Below are 14,573 nucleotides of genomic sequence, written 5' to 3' on the forward strand. Positions count from 1 at the left end.
TGTATTCTGGAAAGCTTATGTAACTCATTATGTTGCTTTTCTGCAGCATTTTATGATTTGAGTAACCCAGAAATAAGAGTTATTTGATTTGTAACAGACTGTCACGTATAACCAGACTCACTAATGAGGGTTATCATTTTGATTGACTTGTCAGATTTTTAGGCCTCTCATTTTCTTAACCCACAGCCATATCTTATAAAAGTAGAGTTTCATTCATTTCATACCATGGACACCATCCTAATAAATATACAAGCTTCGTGTGAGTTAAGGTCATATACAAGTGTGAGTTAAATTCACACTTACTTAATATGACAGCATTGTTTGATGCAGGGGATGTGTCAGAATGACTTGCTTGGGAGTTTAAAACTCCTAAGAATTTAAAACTTATAAAATGTTAAAAATCTCCACAATTTTAATGTATACAAAGCTATCTTAATGTGAAGTAATTCATTACAGTTCAAATTCACTCCAGAAATAAAAGGCCAATAGGATTAGGGACTCAGTGGTAGTTTGGCATCTCCCCCAGCATACATCCCTCTTAGTGGGATGATCTGTTCACATTATCTCCTGGCTATTTATTTTTACTTCTGCACATCACAGTGAGTGGATGGCCCTTCAACTTTTCCCCTGTTGGCTAGACATGTAGTCTGGCCTTTAGATACTACAGAGACGAAATTCAGAACAAGTCTTAAATCTAGGCTTTACAAGAACCGAATGCTCAACGGTACATCTTTTTAAAGGAGTCAGGCTCCTTTTAAAAATCTAGATGTCTAACCTCCTATTTAAATCTCTTCTGATAATGTCAGATATCCTGGTCTGTCCACCCTTTTCACCCCATTCCACCACCCAGAAAAGGTTGCTTCTATTAAATGGAAAATCTTTGGGGCAGGTGCTAAGTCTACTTGGCTAGATTCAGCTTGGAGTTTTGACCTTTCAAAGTTGAGTCCCTTTTAGTCACATAATTGACATACGAGATGGTGTATGCATTTATGAACTTTTCCTGCCCCTGGAAGAAACTTCATTGGCCTCCTGGTTACTCATCTTGAGAGTACCATCCTTTACAGTGAAAAATACATCTGTCACATAGGACATGACAGTTGAAATAGGCAGGAAGAAGTCTCATTTAGCTGTGTTAGAGTTGGTGGCATTCAGAATAGTCCCTCTTGAGAAAGACTTGTAACCAGATTCCCTTTAAAAATGAGCTCCCCTCCCACTGTCCCCCAAAAGACACATCCTGAAGCAGGAGTTTGGGGAAAGGGGAAATATAAAGGTATATTACTGTGCATAAAGATGGGGAATGGGGGAAAAGTGAAGTGAAGCCCAAGGACACCATGCTAAGAGTTAAAGTAGGAGACAATCAGAACTGGGAGAATTGTGTCTTCTGTTTTTTTTTTTGAAGTAGACTGTCACTCTCAGGCAGCCTGTCAATGCTGAATGTTAGGACTTCTGTCTCTGCTGGAGACACAGCCTGGTGCATGTCAGTGTTTGGCAGCTTTCTCAGCACTCCCTGACTCCGTTTACCTTTACTCCGCATCCCATTCTCTTACTGCCTATCTGAAGGATTGGATGGGCAGAGTATAGGTGGCGGTGGTTGGTCCTCCCCGTATGTTGTCCATTTAATTCCAGAGCACTGATTTTTCCGAAGTGTGCTCTGCCCTGGGAAAATGGACACAAATTCTTCACAATGGGGATAACTAATTACTTCTTTTTTTTTTACAGAAAAAGTTGGTGATTCAAGGAAAGCACATTGCAATGCATTACAGCAATCCCAGACCGAAGTTTGAAGATTGGCTTTGTAACAAGGTAAGCATATTTTCTTTCCCAAATAGACAAAACGTTATTAAGATCTAGGTTCTTAGCCTTGTGTTCAAAGGATTTTAGGTTCATTTCATTTTACTGTGAGCTCACAACTTTTGATAATCTTTTAGTTTCATTGACAAAAATCCTTGTGATCTTACTCAGGTTTTATAAGGTCTATGATGGTCTGGTCACCAACACAGAGTTTTGAACTTGGATGTTGCCATTGACATTTTGAGAGAGCACTCTTTGTTCTCCATGTGTTCAGTGGGGGACTGGCCTGTGTTTGGGTCACATTGTGCTTATAAATGTAGAATGGTCCATAAAATATTCTTCTGAGTAAGGGAAAACTTTGCTAGTGGCTTGCTGTAGGGTGAAAAACTTTTCCTAACATGATAAAAATGGAATTCTACTTCAAAACACTTCAAGATTTTTTTTCTTGGTAGAATTCACATAATGTGACATTCAGAATTTTTAATTATGCTCCTTTGTTTTGAATACATGGTATCACTTTTTGCTGTTTTGATGTTGGTTGCTGAAATTTTTACTTGTGGCCCTGTTGTTCAAACCCATGTTAGTACTAGAAAGTCTAGCCTAATGTGAGAAATAGGAGCTCTGGTAGCATAATGCCTAAGGCACTTGACTGCTAACCAGACGGCTGGTGGTTCAAACCCACCAGCCACTCCTCAGAAGGAAGACGGGGCAATCTACTTCCATAGTGGTACTGCCTCGGAAACCCAAGGAGGGGTCGCTACGAGTCAGATCTGACTCGACAGCACATGACAACAACAACAATGTGAGATATAATTACAAGTAAAACTTTCTTTTTCAGTGCTGCCTTAACAATTTCAGGAAAAGACTAAAATGCTTCCGATGTGGAGCCGACAAGTTTGGTAAGCCTGGATTCCGATGTTCAGAATATGCATTAAAATCTAGCATCTGTGAACTTGAGGAAAAGTGTAGTTGGTAGGACATTTAAACAAGTAACATGTATTTTCCTTTAAAGCTTTTAGGTTAAATAGATGTTGATGGTGATTGTGAAAGCACATACTGCTTTTTATTTTCAAAATTAAATCTGCTCACTTGGTTTGCATTCTGCATTTTTCTTTAGTGTAAGGGTAATGTCAATCTTGTGCTGGCCCAATTTTTGCATTCCACATAAATTATGTAAGAACGAATGAGGTTTTGCTATAGCTACAAGTGCGTAAAAAAGAAAAAGTAATGCTAGATGTGCTTAAAAACCTTGGAGTTTTAATGTTTAGTTTTCATTAAAAATACGTTTTTTTCCTTATCTTCAATTATTGGGCTTTCCTCTCTCCTCTTATAGACTCTGAACAGGAAGTACCCCCTGGAACCACAGAGTCAGTTCAGTCTGTGGATTACTACTGTGATAGTAAGTTCTATGTAATGTTTTATCCTTTGTGTTAGAAACTGATCTCAGTTTCAAGTTTTGTTAACGTTTTTTAATAAGCAGCAGCTCTAGGTTGTCCTGTAAAAGTTTCATTTTTAGAATCTTCTTGATGTCAGGGTGAAAGTTATGCTAGAAACCTCCCAAAATGTATTTTTTATTTGTTTGTACTTGAACCTGCCTTGAAGAGCATTGGTGGTGGGAACACATAGATGTCATTTGTCTCATTCGCCCCCAGCAATCATTCTTCGGAACATAGCTCCGCACACTGTGGTGGATTCCATCATGACAGCGCTGTCTCCCTACGCATCCTTAGCTGTCAATAATATTCGCCTTATAAAAGATAAACAGACCCAGCAGAACAGAGGCTTCGCGTTTGTGCAGTTGTCTTCTGCAATGGTGAGGCATTATTTGAATCTTTTTTTTTTTTTCCAAAACAAAACAAAAAAAACCATACATTTAGGAGATGAATGTGATTTGTGGTAAGTCCACTAGGTCATGAGGCTCTTGGACCACCCCCTCCTTCCCCCTACCAGGTTTAAAGCTACATAATAACAGTTACTTCAGTGCTAAATTACAGGACCAGTTACTTCAATAAGCAGTAAAAAGAATGAGTACAATGTAGAGAACTGGCAGAACTGAGGTTTGAGCCACAGTTTATTCCTTTTTTGTTGTTCTTTATTTTAGATTGACCTAACGTTTAGTTCTTTAATAACAGTGGAGACCTTCTTGTCCTGGAGGAAAGAGAAATTTCTTTTCTCAAGGTTTCATATCTGCAAACACAATACTGAACCGCTGGTGTCTCTCTCTCTCTTTTTCTTTAATAGAAAACTGTTTCTTTCAGTGGGGTAGATGATAGACATTTTTAATTACACAAAAAACTTGTTTTTCTTCACATTCTCCTTCAGGATGCTTCCCAGCTGCTTCAGATACTACAGAGTCTCCATCCTCCTCTGAAAATTGATGGCAAAACTATTGGCGTTGATTTTGCAAAAAGTGCAAGAAAGTGAGTAGTTTCATTATGCTTATTTCAAACTGGCACATCTACACACTTCTCCGGAGATGCTTTGCTAACTACCCCAAGCCTGTGCTCTCTACCCTGAGACACTGTCTTCTCTCATTGCCAAAGCTGGGAGGGAAATATTTTGTCTTCTTAGAGCTTATTCTCTCCTGTCTTATGTAACTAGCTGATGGCATTTACCAGAACACTCTGGAGCAGGACAAACTCAAACTTGGCAGATGGATTGAGAGTATCTGCTATTCAAATTGCTGCAGTATAGTGCAAACCCACCTGGAAATAATTCTTTCTTTCCAGAACAGCATGCTGATCGTTTCATGGATGTAGTACTTCAGTCTAGTACTGTAATTTCCCTTTTTTAGTATTACTCATCTAACTGATGCTTTATTAGATGGCAGGATATGAAGTAGGACAGTAATGCTACATGAACACTTGCTTACTGAGGGATTTGTCTGTGGAAACCCCTTCTCCCTCTGAAAAGTGGCCTTGCTGGCATTTGAGACCTGTCAGCAGGTCAAAGTGATTCACTTTTTCCTTGGCAGTGTAGGGGCACTGATCAGGGGTACACTTCAGTAAAATCAAATAATTGGGTCTTTGTTGTTTCAGAGACTTGGTCCTCCCAGATGGTAACCGAGTCAGTGCCTTCTCTGTGGCTAGTACAGCCATCGCTGCTGCTCAGTGGTCATCCACCCAGGTAAGATGGATTATCTTCTTGCTCAAGGTAATATGCTGGTGTTGGCCCAGATTCACATAAAGTGACCTCTCCTGTTGTGTATATGTTTTAGAAAGCTGTCTAAGGATGTTTTTAGGGACTACTTCCTTTTTCCTTGATGTTTATTAAATTTATTTCCTTTTCTTTTGCCATGCTGTAGTCTCAAAGTGGAGAAGGAGGCAATGTTGACTACAGTTACCTGCAGCCTGGCCAAGACGGCTATGCCCAGTATGCTCAGGTAGGTAGACTTGATTGACATACAACTTCTTGTCTCCAGAGTATAGAGACTAGCACTTTAATGGTGGACTTTTCTTCAGTACTCACAGGACTACCAGCAGTTTTATCAGCAACAGGCTGGTGGAGGATTAGAATCTGATCCATCATCTGCATCAGGTAATAAACTTGATCTCTCTCTTATTTTTTGTTTAAGCAGCTGTGGTTGAGGAGATATGACTGGATGTTTTTAACTGGATTCAAAGCTATGAGTCCTTTGCAAGAATGTAGGGGGCACATTCAGACTTGTCACTGTGTCTGAAGTTTTAGGGGAAGGTTGGGATTGTTCCTGTACACCAAGAACTGGTACAGATAGATCTCTTAGAGATCATGTTATAATCAATTTTCCTTCTTGAATTCGACTTTGTATTTCCCTTCTCTGTGGTATTAGAAATGGGGTGTCCACTGGCTTAGGTGAACACAGAGGGTATGGCCCTGGAATCTGGTGCCCAGACATCAGTCAGGAGGGTGACTGTCAGAAGCCTTTACTTCTAAAATTTCTGTTTCAAAATTATAAAGCTTTATAGTTAAATATTTTCTCAACCCTAAAGTAGATGGTGATTTTTTCCCTTTTTTCCTTCTTCCTACCCATCATGCAGAATCTTTAACTTTGTCACATTCTAATAGGATTATAAGAATAAAACTTGTTGGTTCAAGGATACTTAGTGGGTATTAGATTAGGTTATTAAGAACAGACTTTAAAAAATAAAAACTGACATATACAAAGACAGAGGCTACATTGAGCATTACAGATAAAGGTGTTTGGCTTGACAGTTTGTTCCCTGGCTCTCCCTAATCCCTGTGTTTATCATCAGGCACAGCAGTGACGACCACCTCAGCAGCTGTTGTATCCCAGAGTCCCCAGCTGTATAATCAAACCTCCAATCCACCCGGCTCTCCGGTAATCCTGTCATCCTAAGTACAGAACTAGTGACTGTTGGGAAAACTTTGTTTTGCTCTACAGTATTATCCTTTCCTGCCTTATAAGCCAAGATTGAATAATATACACATTTCAACCTTCCTCCTCTTTGTGTCTGGTATTGTTAGATAGATAATACAGTAGTTTTATTTATGTGTCTATATTTTAAATATAAGATTCCAAATATATATATTTACACTTTCTGCATGCTTTGACTTGACCTTTAGGGAGAAAGCTTATCGGCATGTTTTGCTCAAGGGTTGCTTTAGATTGTGGCTGCAATGTGTATGTCAAGGGTGCTCGTCCTCCTGGATGATTGCAGTGATTTAGTTCTCTTAAGAGATGTTATAGTTGAGATTATCTTGAATCTGCTGTTCTTTCCAGAATGAGGAAGCACAGCCTAGCACTAGCACAAGTACACAGGCCCCAGCTGCTTCCCCCACTGGTGTAGTTCCTGGTAACAAATATGGTAAGCCAAACCTCATGGGACTGTTGACACTTAGAAGGTCATAGTTGTTGTTTTGATTTAATGTGAGTTCCTCTCCCTTTGTGGGTACCAGAGGGATACTTGGGGATGCAAGAGAAAGAATAATAATGCCTGCTGCATTTCAGTGGCTTAGAATTGAAAATAAAGCTAGTTTCTTGCCTAGAATGACTGTAGACTGAATTATTTTTGCAGCAGTACCTGATACATCCACTTACCAATATGATGAGTCTTCAGGATATTACTATGATCCAACAACAGGACTCTACTATGACCCCAACTCGCAGGTAAATGCACTGTTTTCCTAGAAATACCTTAATTTCACTTAGTCCATTTATAAGGCATAAAATTAAATATTCCCCACAACAGAGCAAGTGATGCTGAACGCTTTCCATTTTATTGTGCTTCCTTATGTGATGCAGGTTAGTTTAACTTACTCAAAACCACCAAGATGTAATTTTTGTTTTAGGGGTTAAGATGAATTTTAGGGTGTAAAACAAAAACGTTTTGAGGTATAACATACATACATAAAGTACACAAAAATGAAGTGTGCATTTCTTTGCATGTTTCCATGTATACACATTCATGTAACTACCACTCAGATATAGAGAACATTCTCACCGTGCCTGAAAATTCCCTCATACCCTTGGCTGGTCAGTACTCCACCTTCAGTAGCCACTATTCTGACTTCTATTACCATAGATTGTTTTGGCCAGTTAAAATGTATAGGTGGCTGCTAACTTGTATGTAAAAACCTAGATAGAAGTTTTAATTTGTGGCTTTTCTCTTCATAAATTTTGTTTAAATTGAGCTAAGATTCACATACGTAAAATCATCATTTTAGAGTATACAATTTTATAATTTTTAGTATATTCACAGTGTTGTGCAACCATCACCACTATCGAATTCCAGAACATTTTTATCACCTTGGAAAGAAATCCTTACTCATTAAACATTCACTTCTCATTCCTCCCCTCCCCCTAGCCCCAGACAACCACTAATCTACTTCCTATCTCTATGATTTGCCAGTTCTGGACATTAATTTGTAAAAAAATCATACATATGTCCACTTTTGTGTCTGGATTTTGCTTTGTGCATTCCTGTGTATTCTTGAGGGTAGAATTCAGCAGATTTGTGGAGTGCTGTTTTATTTTTGGTGGAAAAAAAACAACTTTAACACCCCATAAATAAATATTTATGATCAGGAGTTGTGTATATAGAATACTAAAATAAACACTTTTAACAGGAACTTGGAATTTATAGCTGCCAGGTCTCTGCTGATAACCTGTGGTTTCTGAGAGAATGAAGTGTTGATCTCTGTGTGACCTGCCTGAGTAGGCCGAGCCTTTATATGATTCTTCCATTTCTCTTATTTATGAAGTTGAGCCATTTCCCAGGCATTTCTCCTTGTCAGGCATAGAAGTTGTGACTCCTATGTCTGATACTCCATTCCATCTTCTCCAGAAGGAGCGTAACAGACCCTCTCTCCTGGGTTCCTATTCAGTAGGCAGAATGAGTGACTGGGAATAAAGAAGGAAGACTGGGTGCTGCTTGTCCTCTGTTACAGTTCCTTCTATACACTTCAGATTGGGTTTCTTCACCATCACCTTCTGGGCTCCCAAGCTAGTGTTTACAATCCTTTGGTTGCCTAGGTGGCCAGAGGGTTCTATACTACAAGCCTGATAATGAAGCATTAACTGGTTATCATGTATGGTCTCCCCACCTTCCCAAACCACTTGGTTTGTGTAAGTGGTGGAAAGGAATGAGACACATTGCTCTCTGGGTGCCTCTAGGCCCATGGATTAAATTCATAGGAAATAGACTCTTTTTTTTTTTTTTTTTTTTTAATTTTATTTTGATTTGGGTGAAGATTTACAGAGCAAATTCACTTTTCATACAGCAGTTCACATATACTTTGTCTCATGTCATTGACCAAAATTTATAATACAACAGCTCCCCTACCACTAGGAAATAGACTCTTGAGAAAAAACCCTATTGTCCTTTTCCCAGCGAAAGTTTCATACCTCTTGCTGGCCGGTTCATCATCCTCGCCTACACCAAGGTGTCCAAGGGGTTGTTTCTAGCCAGAAATATTAACTAGACCACAATATTGTATATATTTGTATGTTAAGACCACATACTATTTTGATAAAATATTTGTTAATGGTTTAACACAGCACAAAGTTCTCTTTAATTGTATTTTTTCTAGTACTACTATAATTCATTAACCCAGCAATACCTTTACTGGGATGGAGAGAAAGAAACCTATGTGCCAGCTGCAGATTCTGGCTCCCACCAGCAGACAGGCCTGCCTCCTGCAAAAGAGGGGAAGGAGAAGAAGGAGAAACCCAAGAGTAAAACGGCCCAACAGGTAAGAGTGTGATTTGCCAGAGGACCCAGGCTTCTCCCTTGGAGTATTCGGCCTGATTTTTAGTTTTTGGGTTGTGGCACAGTCAGCTTTACATGGACTCTTGAAAACTGAGCCACACGTTTTTTGTACAATTAAATTCTTAGAGCATCTTGCAGTTTTTTAGCATTACCATATATGGTGTGTTGGTCAAAGGCTTTAGAGCAGTATTTATAATATCTTATATACCATCTCATGGAAATATTTGTAGATAGAAGTAAGAGTCAGAGGGATTTTTATTACAGGGCATATGGTTGAGATAAGATCCTTAATCGCTCATTGTCATAACACAAGGATTGTTTTCTTAATTCTCCTACTTAAATGTTTTTGGTGGTGGGTTTTGTTGTTTGACATTAGATTGCCAAAGACATGGAACGCTGGGCTAAGAGTTTAAACAAGCAGAAAGAAAATTTTAAAAATAGCTTTCAGCCTGTCAATTCCTTGAGAGAAGAAGAAAGGAGAGAATCTGCTGCAGCAGATGCTGGCTTTGCTCTCTTTGAAAAGAAGGTAACATTAGCAGGAATAGCCATATTTTACGGTAGGAGCTTAAGTAAAACTTGAGGCTTAATGACTTGTTCTCTGTTTTCCAGGGAGCCTTAGCTGAAAGACAACAGCTTATCCCAGAATTGGTACGAAACGGAGATGAGGAGAATCCCCTGAAAGTAAGCCAGTACCATCATTAGTGTTTTAAAGACCATAACTGATTTCTCCCTTTGAGTCTGAAATGCTTGTTGGCTAATGTGATTACTGATCAAAACTGGGTCTAGTCACTATTGGTGGGCATTTGGAGCATCTTTTGTGTATAGAGTCCATGTTCAGGGCTTTGTTTTCCAGGTATGAGAGCAGGTGAGGTGGAGCAATGAAGGTAGCCTGAATATTTCAGTTCGGTTCATTGACTTTCATCACTTTTGTAAATAAGAGTTTTAATGGTCTCTATAGAGAGAATTAACATAAACAACCTTATTTTACTTGGTAAACACTGGTCTGGGTGGGCCATTATTTTTGGTGTATTTGGTTTTCCTTTAGGGTTGGTGGTTTGAAACAGTCACCCAGGATCATATTTCTTGGGCTCCAAGAGGCTGTGAGGCCTAGCACTTGAGGCCTGACTATTCTGTATAGTTGGATAAAATGCAATTCACTACTAAAATATGGTGAGAGTAATTTAGGTTCTCACACTTGGGATAAGGCATTACTTTATCCGGATACATAGCCATTGCTATTTTCTTATTACGTATTTCCACTGATCCACTCTTCTTTTGTCTCCAGAGGGGCTTGGTTGCTGCTTACAGTGGTGACAGTGACAATGAGGAGGAGCTGGTAGAAAGACTTGAGAGCGAGGAAGAGAAGCTGGCTGACTGGAAGAAGATGGCCTGCCTGCTCTGCCGACGCCAGTTCCCAAACAGAGATGCCCTAGTCAGGCATCAACAGCTCTCAGACCTGCACAAGGTATTCATGCTTCTCTGTAGTGATTTGAATGCTGTTGAATGCTTGCCTTTTAGAGTGGAAAGGAGCATGGCAGTTCCACACACACCAGACTCTGGTTTTCATGCCATAGTTTGGATTGGGCTCTGGCTCTTTAATACATCAGATATTTCTGAAGTTATGACATTTCAAATTAAGATGACCTGAATTCTTACTGTGTCTATAAACTCTTTTGCGTAGCAAAACATGGACATCTACCGACGATCCAGGCTGAGCGAGCAGGAGCTGGAAGCTTTGGAACTGAGGGAGAGAGAGGTGAATGGGGGACATTGTGGCCCTAGAAAGAGTATCATGGGATATCTGCCTTTAGCTTTTTTTTTTTTCCTTTTTTGGCAGCATTTAGTTCTAGGTCCCAGGGGCAGGGTGGAATGATTGTATTCCATACTTGTGTTTGTCAGTGTGGGTCATTGTGCACTGGACCCCAGGCTGTATGTGCTTTGTGAGCCTCACACTGTCCCTTCCTGTCCTTTTGTGAGAGTGTACAAGAAAGAAGCATACTCTCAGGACTGCCCACAGGTCCCAAATGCCAAACACTCACTGGATTTTAGTAAGAAACAAGAACTGTTGGCTGGTCTGGTCAAGGAAGCCTTCATAGGTGATGGGGAAGCTTTGAATTAGGCTCAGGGAACAAAAGAACATGAAGTGATCACAGTCGTGATGTGGAAGGAAGGCTGGACAGGGCCAAGGGCTTGCAGGCAAAAGCAGGAGAAGACTCTGATGCCAGTCAGGGCTAATGGCTGATAAGGCAGGTTGAGGGCCAGGTGAAATGAAAGTATAGGCCTATGGATTAGAAATTAGCTTTAAGTGGGCTCTAGGCCTGCAGTTGACAGTGGGCAGATTACTTAAAATTTCCCATCCTAAAATAATTCTGAGGTGCTTGTAGTTAGGGTTTTTACTATCCTGTTTTTTTCCACTGTTTATGATGCCATCTCCCCAGGGTTTATTGAACAGGTCTCTGGAAGCCTCCTTAGCACGCTCTGTTCCTGGAGGTGGGCCTGTCCAAATGCTAGAAGGAAAGGGCATCTCTGCCCTCCTCTCCCTTTAAGATCTCATTAGGGTGTACCTATGGCCCAGTGGGCTGGGTGAAGAGGTTGACAAGTGGTGGCTAATTAAATAAAACTTGTTAGAGGCATAGTTCTGGCCCAGGTTCCATGCACAGTTCACCTCTACAACCTGACATTTTAGGTATGATTAAGTGCAGTAAGGGAAGCAAAGGAATTTGGTATCTCAGACCAGTCTGAAAAGTTAAACTTCAGATTTAAAAAATACTTGCAGTCGCAGTCTTGAAATACAGAGTTACTGAACTATTAAAGATTGAGGTGTGAGTATTTCTAGCAGTGTTTGTTTTTCCATAGATGAAATACCGAGATCGAGCTGCAGAAAGACGGGAGAAGTATGGCATTCCAGAACCTCCAGAGCCCAAGCGCAAGAAGCAGTTTGATGCTGGCACTGTGTATGTGTTGTGCACATATTCCAGTTTGTTAGCTGGGGCTCTGACTAGTTAAATAACTGTGTGTTTGCCACTGGCAGGAATTATGAACAACCTACCAAAGATGGCATTGATCACAGTAACATTGGCAACAAGATGCTGCAGGCCATGGGCTGGCGGGAAGGCTCAGGGCTGGGAAGGAAGTGTCAAGGTATCACAGCCCCCATTGAGGTAAGTGGTAGAGTTGGCCTTCACTGGGTTCTGTGCCTGTAGGCTTGTTCTAGAAGTTAGGTCCAGAGGTCCTGGGACTCAGGGCAGCTTAACCGGATCACCAAGGAGTAGCCTCCTCAGTCAGATCATCTCATCATCACCAAGTGAGACTCTTGTTCTCCCTCATTCCACCTTCTTTTATGATGTCATTTGGGAAGTGTGGGCTTGGCACCCCTAATTGATTTTTCTGGTTATATTTTTTTATATTTTTAAATAGAACCTGCTAAGAACTATGTGTTTCTGTTTGCTTCGTTGTAAATAAACCCCAATCACTGAGAATACTTAACTTTCTCTCACAGCAATTCAGACTCAGAGCTTAGGTTGGATTTAATTTAAAATAAGAGTACTGTGATTCGCCTTCTAAGTGATTTTGGTTATGTACAGAACAAACTAAAATTTACCTTAGTTGGTCAGAGCCCTTAGTTGGAACGAACTCAAGACCGAAGAACTAGATGGGTGACTGGCTACCAATGCCAACTACTTGGGAAAGGATCAAAACTGGAGATTCTGGATAGAGTAGGAGGAAACATGAAGAACAAAATCCAAAAATACAATAATGACCAGAATTACTGATCAGATGGAGTCTCGTGGGACCCCTGATACTATGGGCCTGAGATACACTTCAGGCCTGGAATAAGACTCACTCCCAGGGGCTGGCTCTCAGCCCAATAGTAAACAAGACGTAAACGCAGACCACTCAATCCAGGGTGATGTACCCACATACTCTATGGAGATGCATCCCTTGGAACAGTCAATCACGGGGCACCAGTGGAGTGCATAACTATGAGGGGCCGGGGGGGGTGTTACTGGGAAGGGAGGGGAAGAAAGTGTGTTGGGGATGATAATTGGTGAGTGAAACCAAATGTACACAAAATGATGTAAAACAAACTCTGCTCTGTAAATTTGTACCTGAAGCACAATTGAAAAAGAGAAAGAAAGCCTTCAGTTGGTCAGAGCTCAGATTGAGTCATAATCCTGAGATCAGAGGCCCTGCTGACTGGCCTTCCAGAAAGAGCTCCACTAGTAAGAGCTCCCATGTTGACCTGGCAAATGCTTTGATCTGTGCCTACAATTACCAGACTTTCCTCAGCTGTGATGAGGTGTTTTGGACATCTTTAACAGGATGTTTGCTGACGAGGCATTTTAAGGGGGACGCATTTGTGGTGCCTTCCTGCATACCTTTGCCCATTTTGTTCTTTCAGTCCTTAAACTTGCTCCAGGTCTTCCAATTTAAAAATCCTTGTTTTCATATAAGGAGCTCTGGTGGTGTAGAGATTAAAAGCATTCAGCTGCCAACCAAAAGATCTGCAGTTAAAGCTACCAGCCTCTTCTTGGGACAAAGATAAGGCAGTCTGCTTCTGTAAAGATGTACAGCCTTGGGAACCCTAGGGGCAGTTCTCCTCTGTCCTTGAGGGGTCACTGTGAGTCGGAATCAACTAAGTGGCAGTGGGTTTGTTTTTTTGGAATTTATTCTCATATAAAAAGCCCTTCTGGTAGGTGGTTGTGCTTCGTAAGTAAGGCTTGATGAAGAGGGAGTGAGAGCGGTCCACATCCTACCTGCCAGCTGCTGATGTCATTTTGTGTCCCCTCAGGCTCAAGTTCGGCTAAAAGGAGCTGGCCTAGGAGCCAAAGGCAGTGCGTATGGCTTGTCAGGTGCTGATTCCTACAAAGATGCTGTCCGGAAAGCCATGTTTGCCCGGTTCACTGAGATGGAGTGAGACTGAAGGAGAGAACGAGAGCTTGACACGGAGCTCCAAGAAGTACAAGAAGTGGTCCGTCTCCTGAATTCATTCTTACTGCCTGTCTCTTTCAGGGCACACCTGTGCTATTAATAGGGGCTCTCACTCCCACCTTAAAGGAGTTCCCTAAAATAGGTTGTCTAATGAATGGGCTTCCTTCCCGCCAGAGGGCTTTATGAGCAGGCCGGGGGGGGGGGTCAGTGGATCTTTTATACTCAGTGTACATAGTGTAATGTAGTGTGTTTTACATGTGCAGCCTACGTTGTAGTCCATCAGCCCTCGCTCCCGGGAGATGTTGAGATGCCCTAGGTGGTGTGTAACACCAAAGCCGCCTCTGTCATTTTCTTTGTGCTGTCTTTTCTTGGCAGAAGCCTTGTGTATATTTGTATATTACACATTTGTACAGAATTTTGGAAGATTTTCAGTCTAGTTGCCAAATCTGGCTCCTTTACAGAAGAAATACCTTAAAAAATGATACTGTGTCTCTTTATTCTGGGGTGAGTAGGTGGGCAAAGCAGTTTTTGAGTCAGTAAGCCTGGTGATGAAGGTGATGAAATTAATTTGTTAAAAGTTATTTATAAGTAGTAGTTGATGTTGTTTTCCTTGTCATCATCATCCACGTTCAGTTGTTCGGG

The 14,573-nt window shown here is 41.0% G+C and overlaps 1 protein-coding gene across 1 annotated transcript in view; it reads left to right on the forward strand.

Moving 5' to 3' along the window:
• RBM5 (RNA binding motif protein 5) overlaps positions 1 to 13,917 on the forward strand; it is a 25,105-nt gene extending 11,188 nt beyond the window's left edge. The window contains exons 6-24 of the mRNA XM_007951981.2: positions 1,720 to 1,803; positions 2,630 to 2,690; positions 3,125 to 3,190; positions 3,444 to 3,604; positions 4,114 to 4,211; positions 4,830 to 4,917; positions 5,096 to 5,173; positions 5,253 to 5,328; positions 6,024 to 6,109; positions 6,512 to 6,596; positions 6,807 to 6,898; positions 8,821 to 8,982; positions 9,376 to 9,525; positions 9,609 to 9,680; positions 10,285 to 10,464; positions 10,681 to 10,755; positions 11,856 to 11,953; positions 12,031 to 12,160; positions 13,792 to 13,917. Coding sequence (XP_007950172.1) covers positions 1,720 to 1,803; positions 2,630 to 2,690; positions 3,125 to 3,190; positions 3,444 to 3,604; positions 4,114 to 4,211; positions 4,830 to 4,917; positions 5,096 to 5,173; positions 5,253 to 5,328; positions 6,024 to 6,109; positions 6,512 to 6,596; positions 6,807 to 6,898; positions 8,821 to 8,982; positions 9,376 to 9,525; positions 9,609 to 9,680; positions 10,285 to 10,464; positions 10,681 to 10,755; positions 11,856 to 11,953; positions 12,031 to 12,160; positions 13,792 to 13,917 — 1,968 coding nt within the window. The remainder of the gene's footprint in view (positions 1 to 1,719; positions 1,804 to 2,629; positions 2,691 to 3,124; positions 3,191 to 3,443; positions 3,605 to 4,113; positions 4,212 to 4,829; positions 4,918 to 5,095; positions 5,174 to 5,252; positions 5,329 to 6,023; positions 6,110 to 6,511; positions 6,597 to 6,806; positions 6,899 to 8,820; positions 8,983 to 9,375; positions 9,526 to 9,608; positions 9,681 to 10,284; positions 10,465 to 10,680; positions 10,756 to 11,855; positions 11,954 to 12,030; positions 12,161 to 13,791) is intronic.
• Positions 13,918 to 14,573: the final 656 nt, after the last annotated feature.

The sequence above is a fragment of the Orycteropus afer genome, unplaced genomic scaffold (assembly GCF_000298275.1).
Source record: "Orycteropus afer afer isolate SDZICR_OR568_19922 unplaced genomic scaffold, OryAfe1.0 scaffold00323, whole genome shotgun sequence".
In the NCBI taxonomy this organism is placed as follows: Eukaryota; Metazoa; Chordata; class Mammalia; order Tubulidentata; family Orycteropodidae; genus Orycteropus; species Orycteropus afer.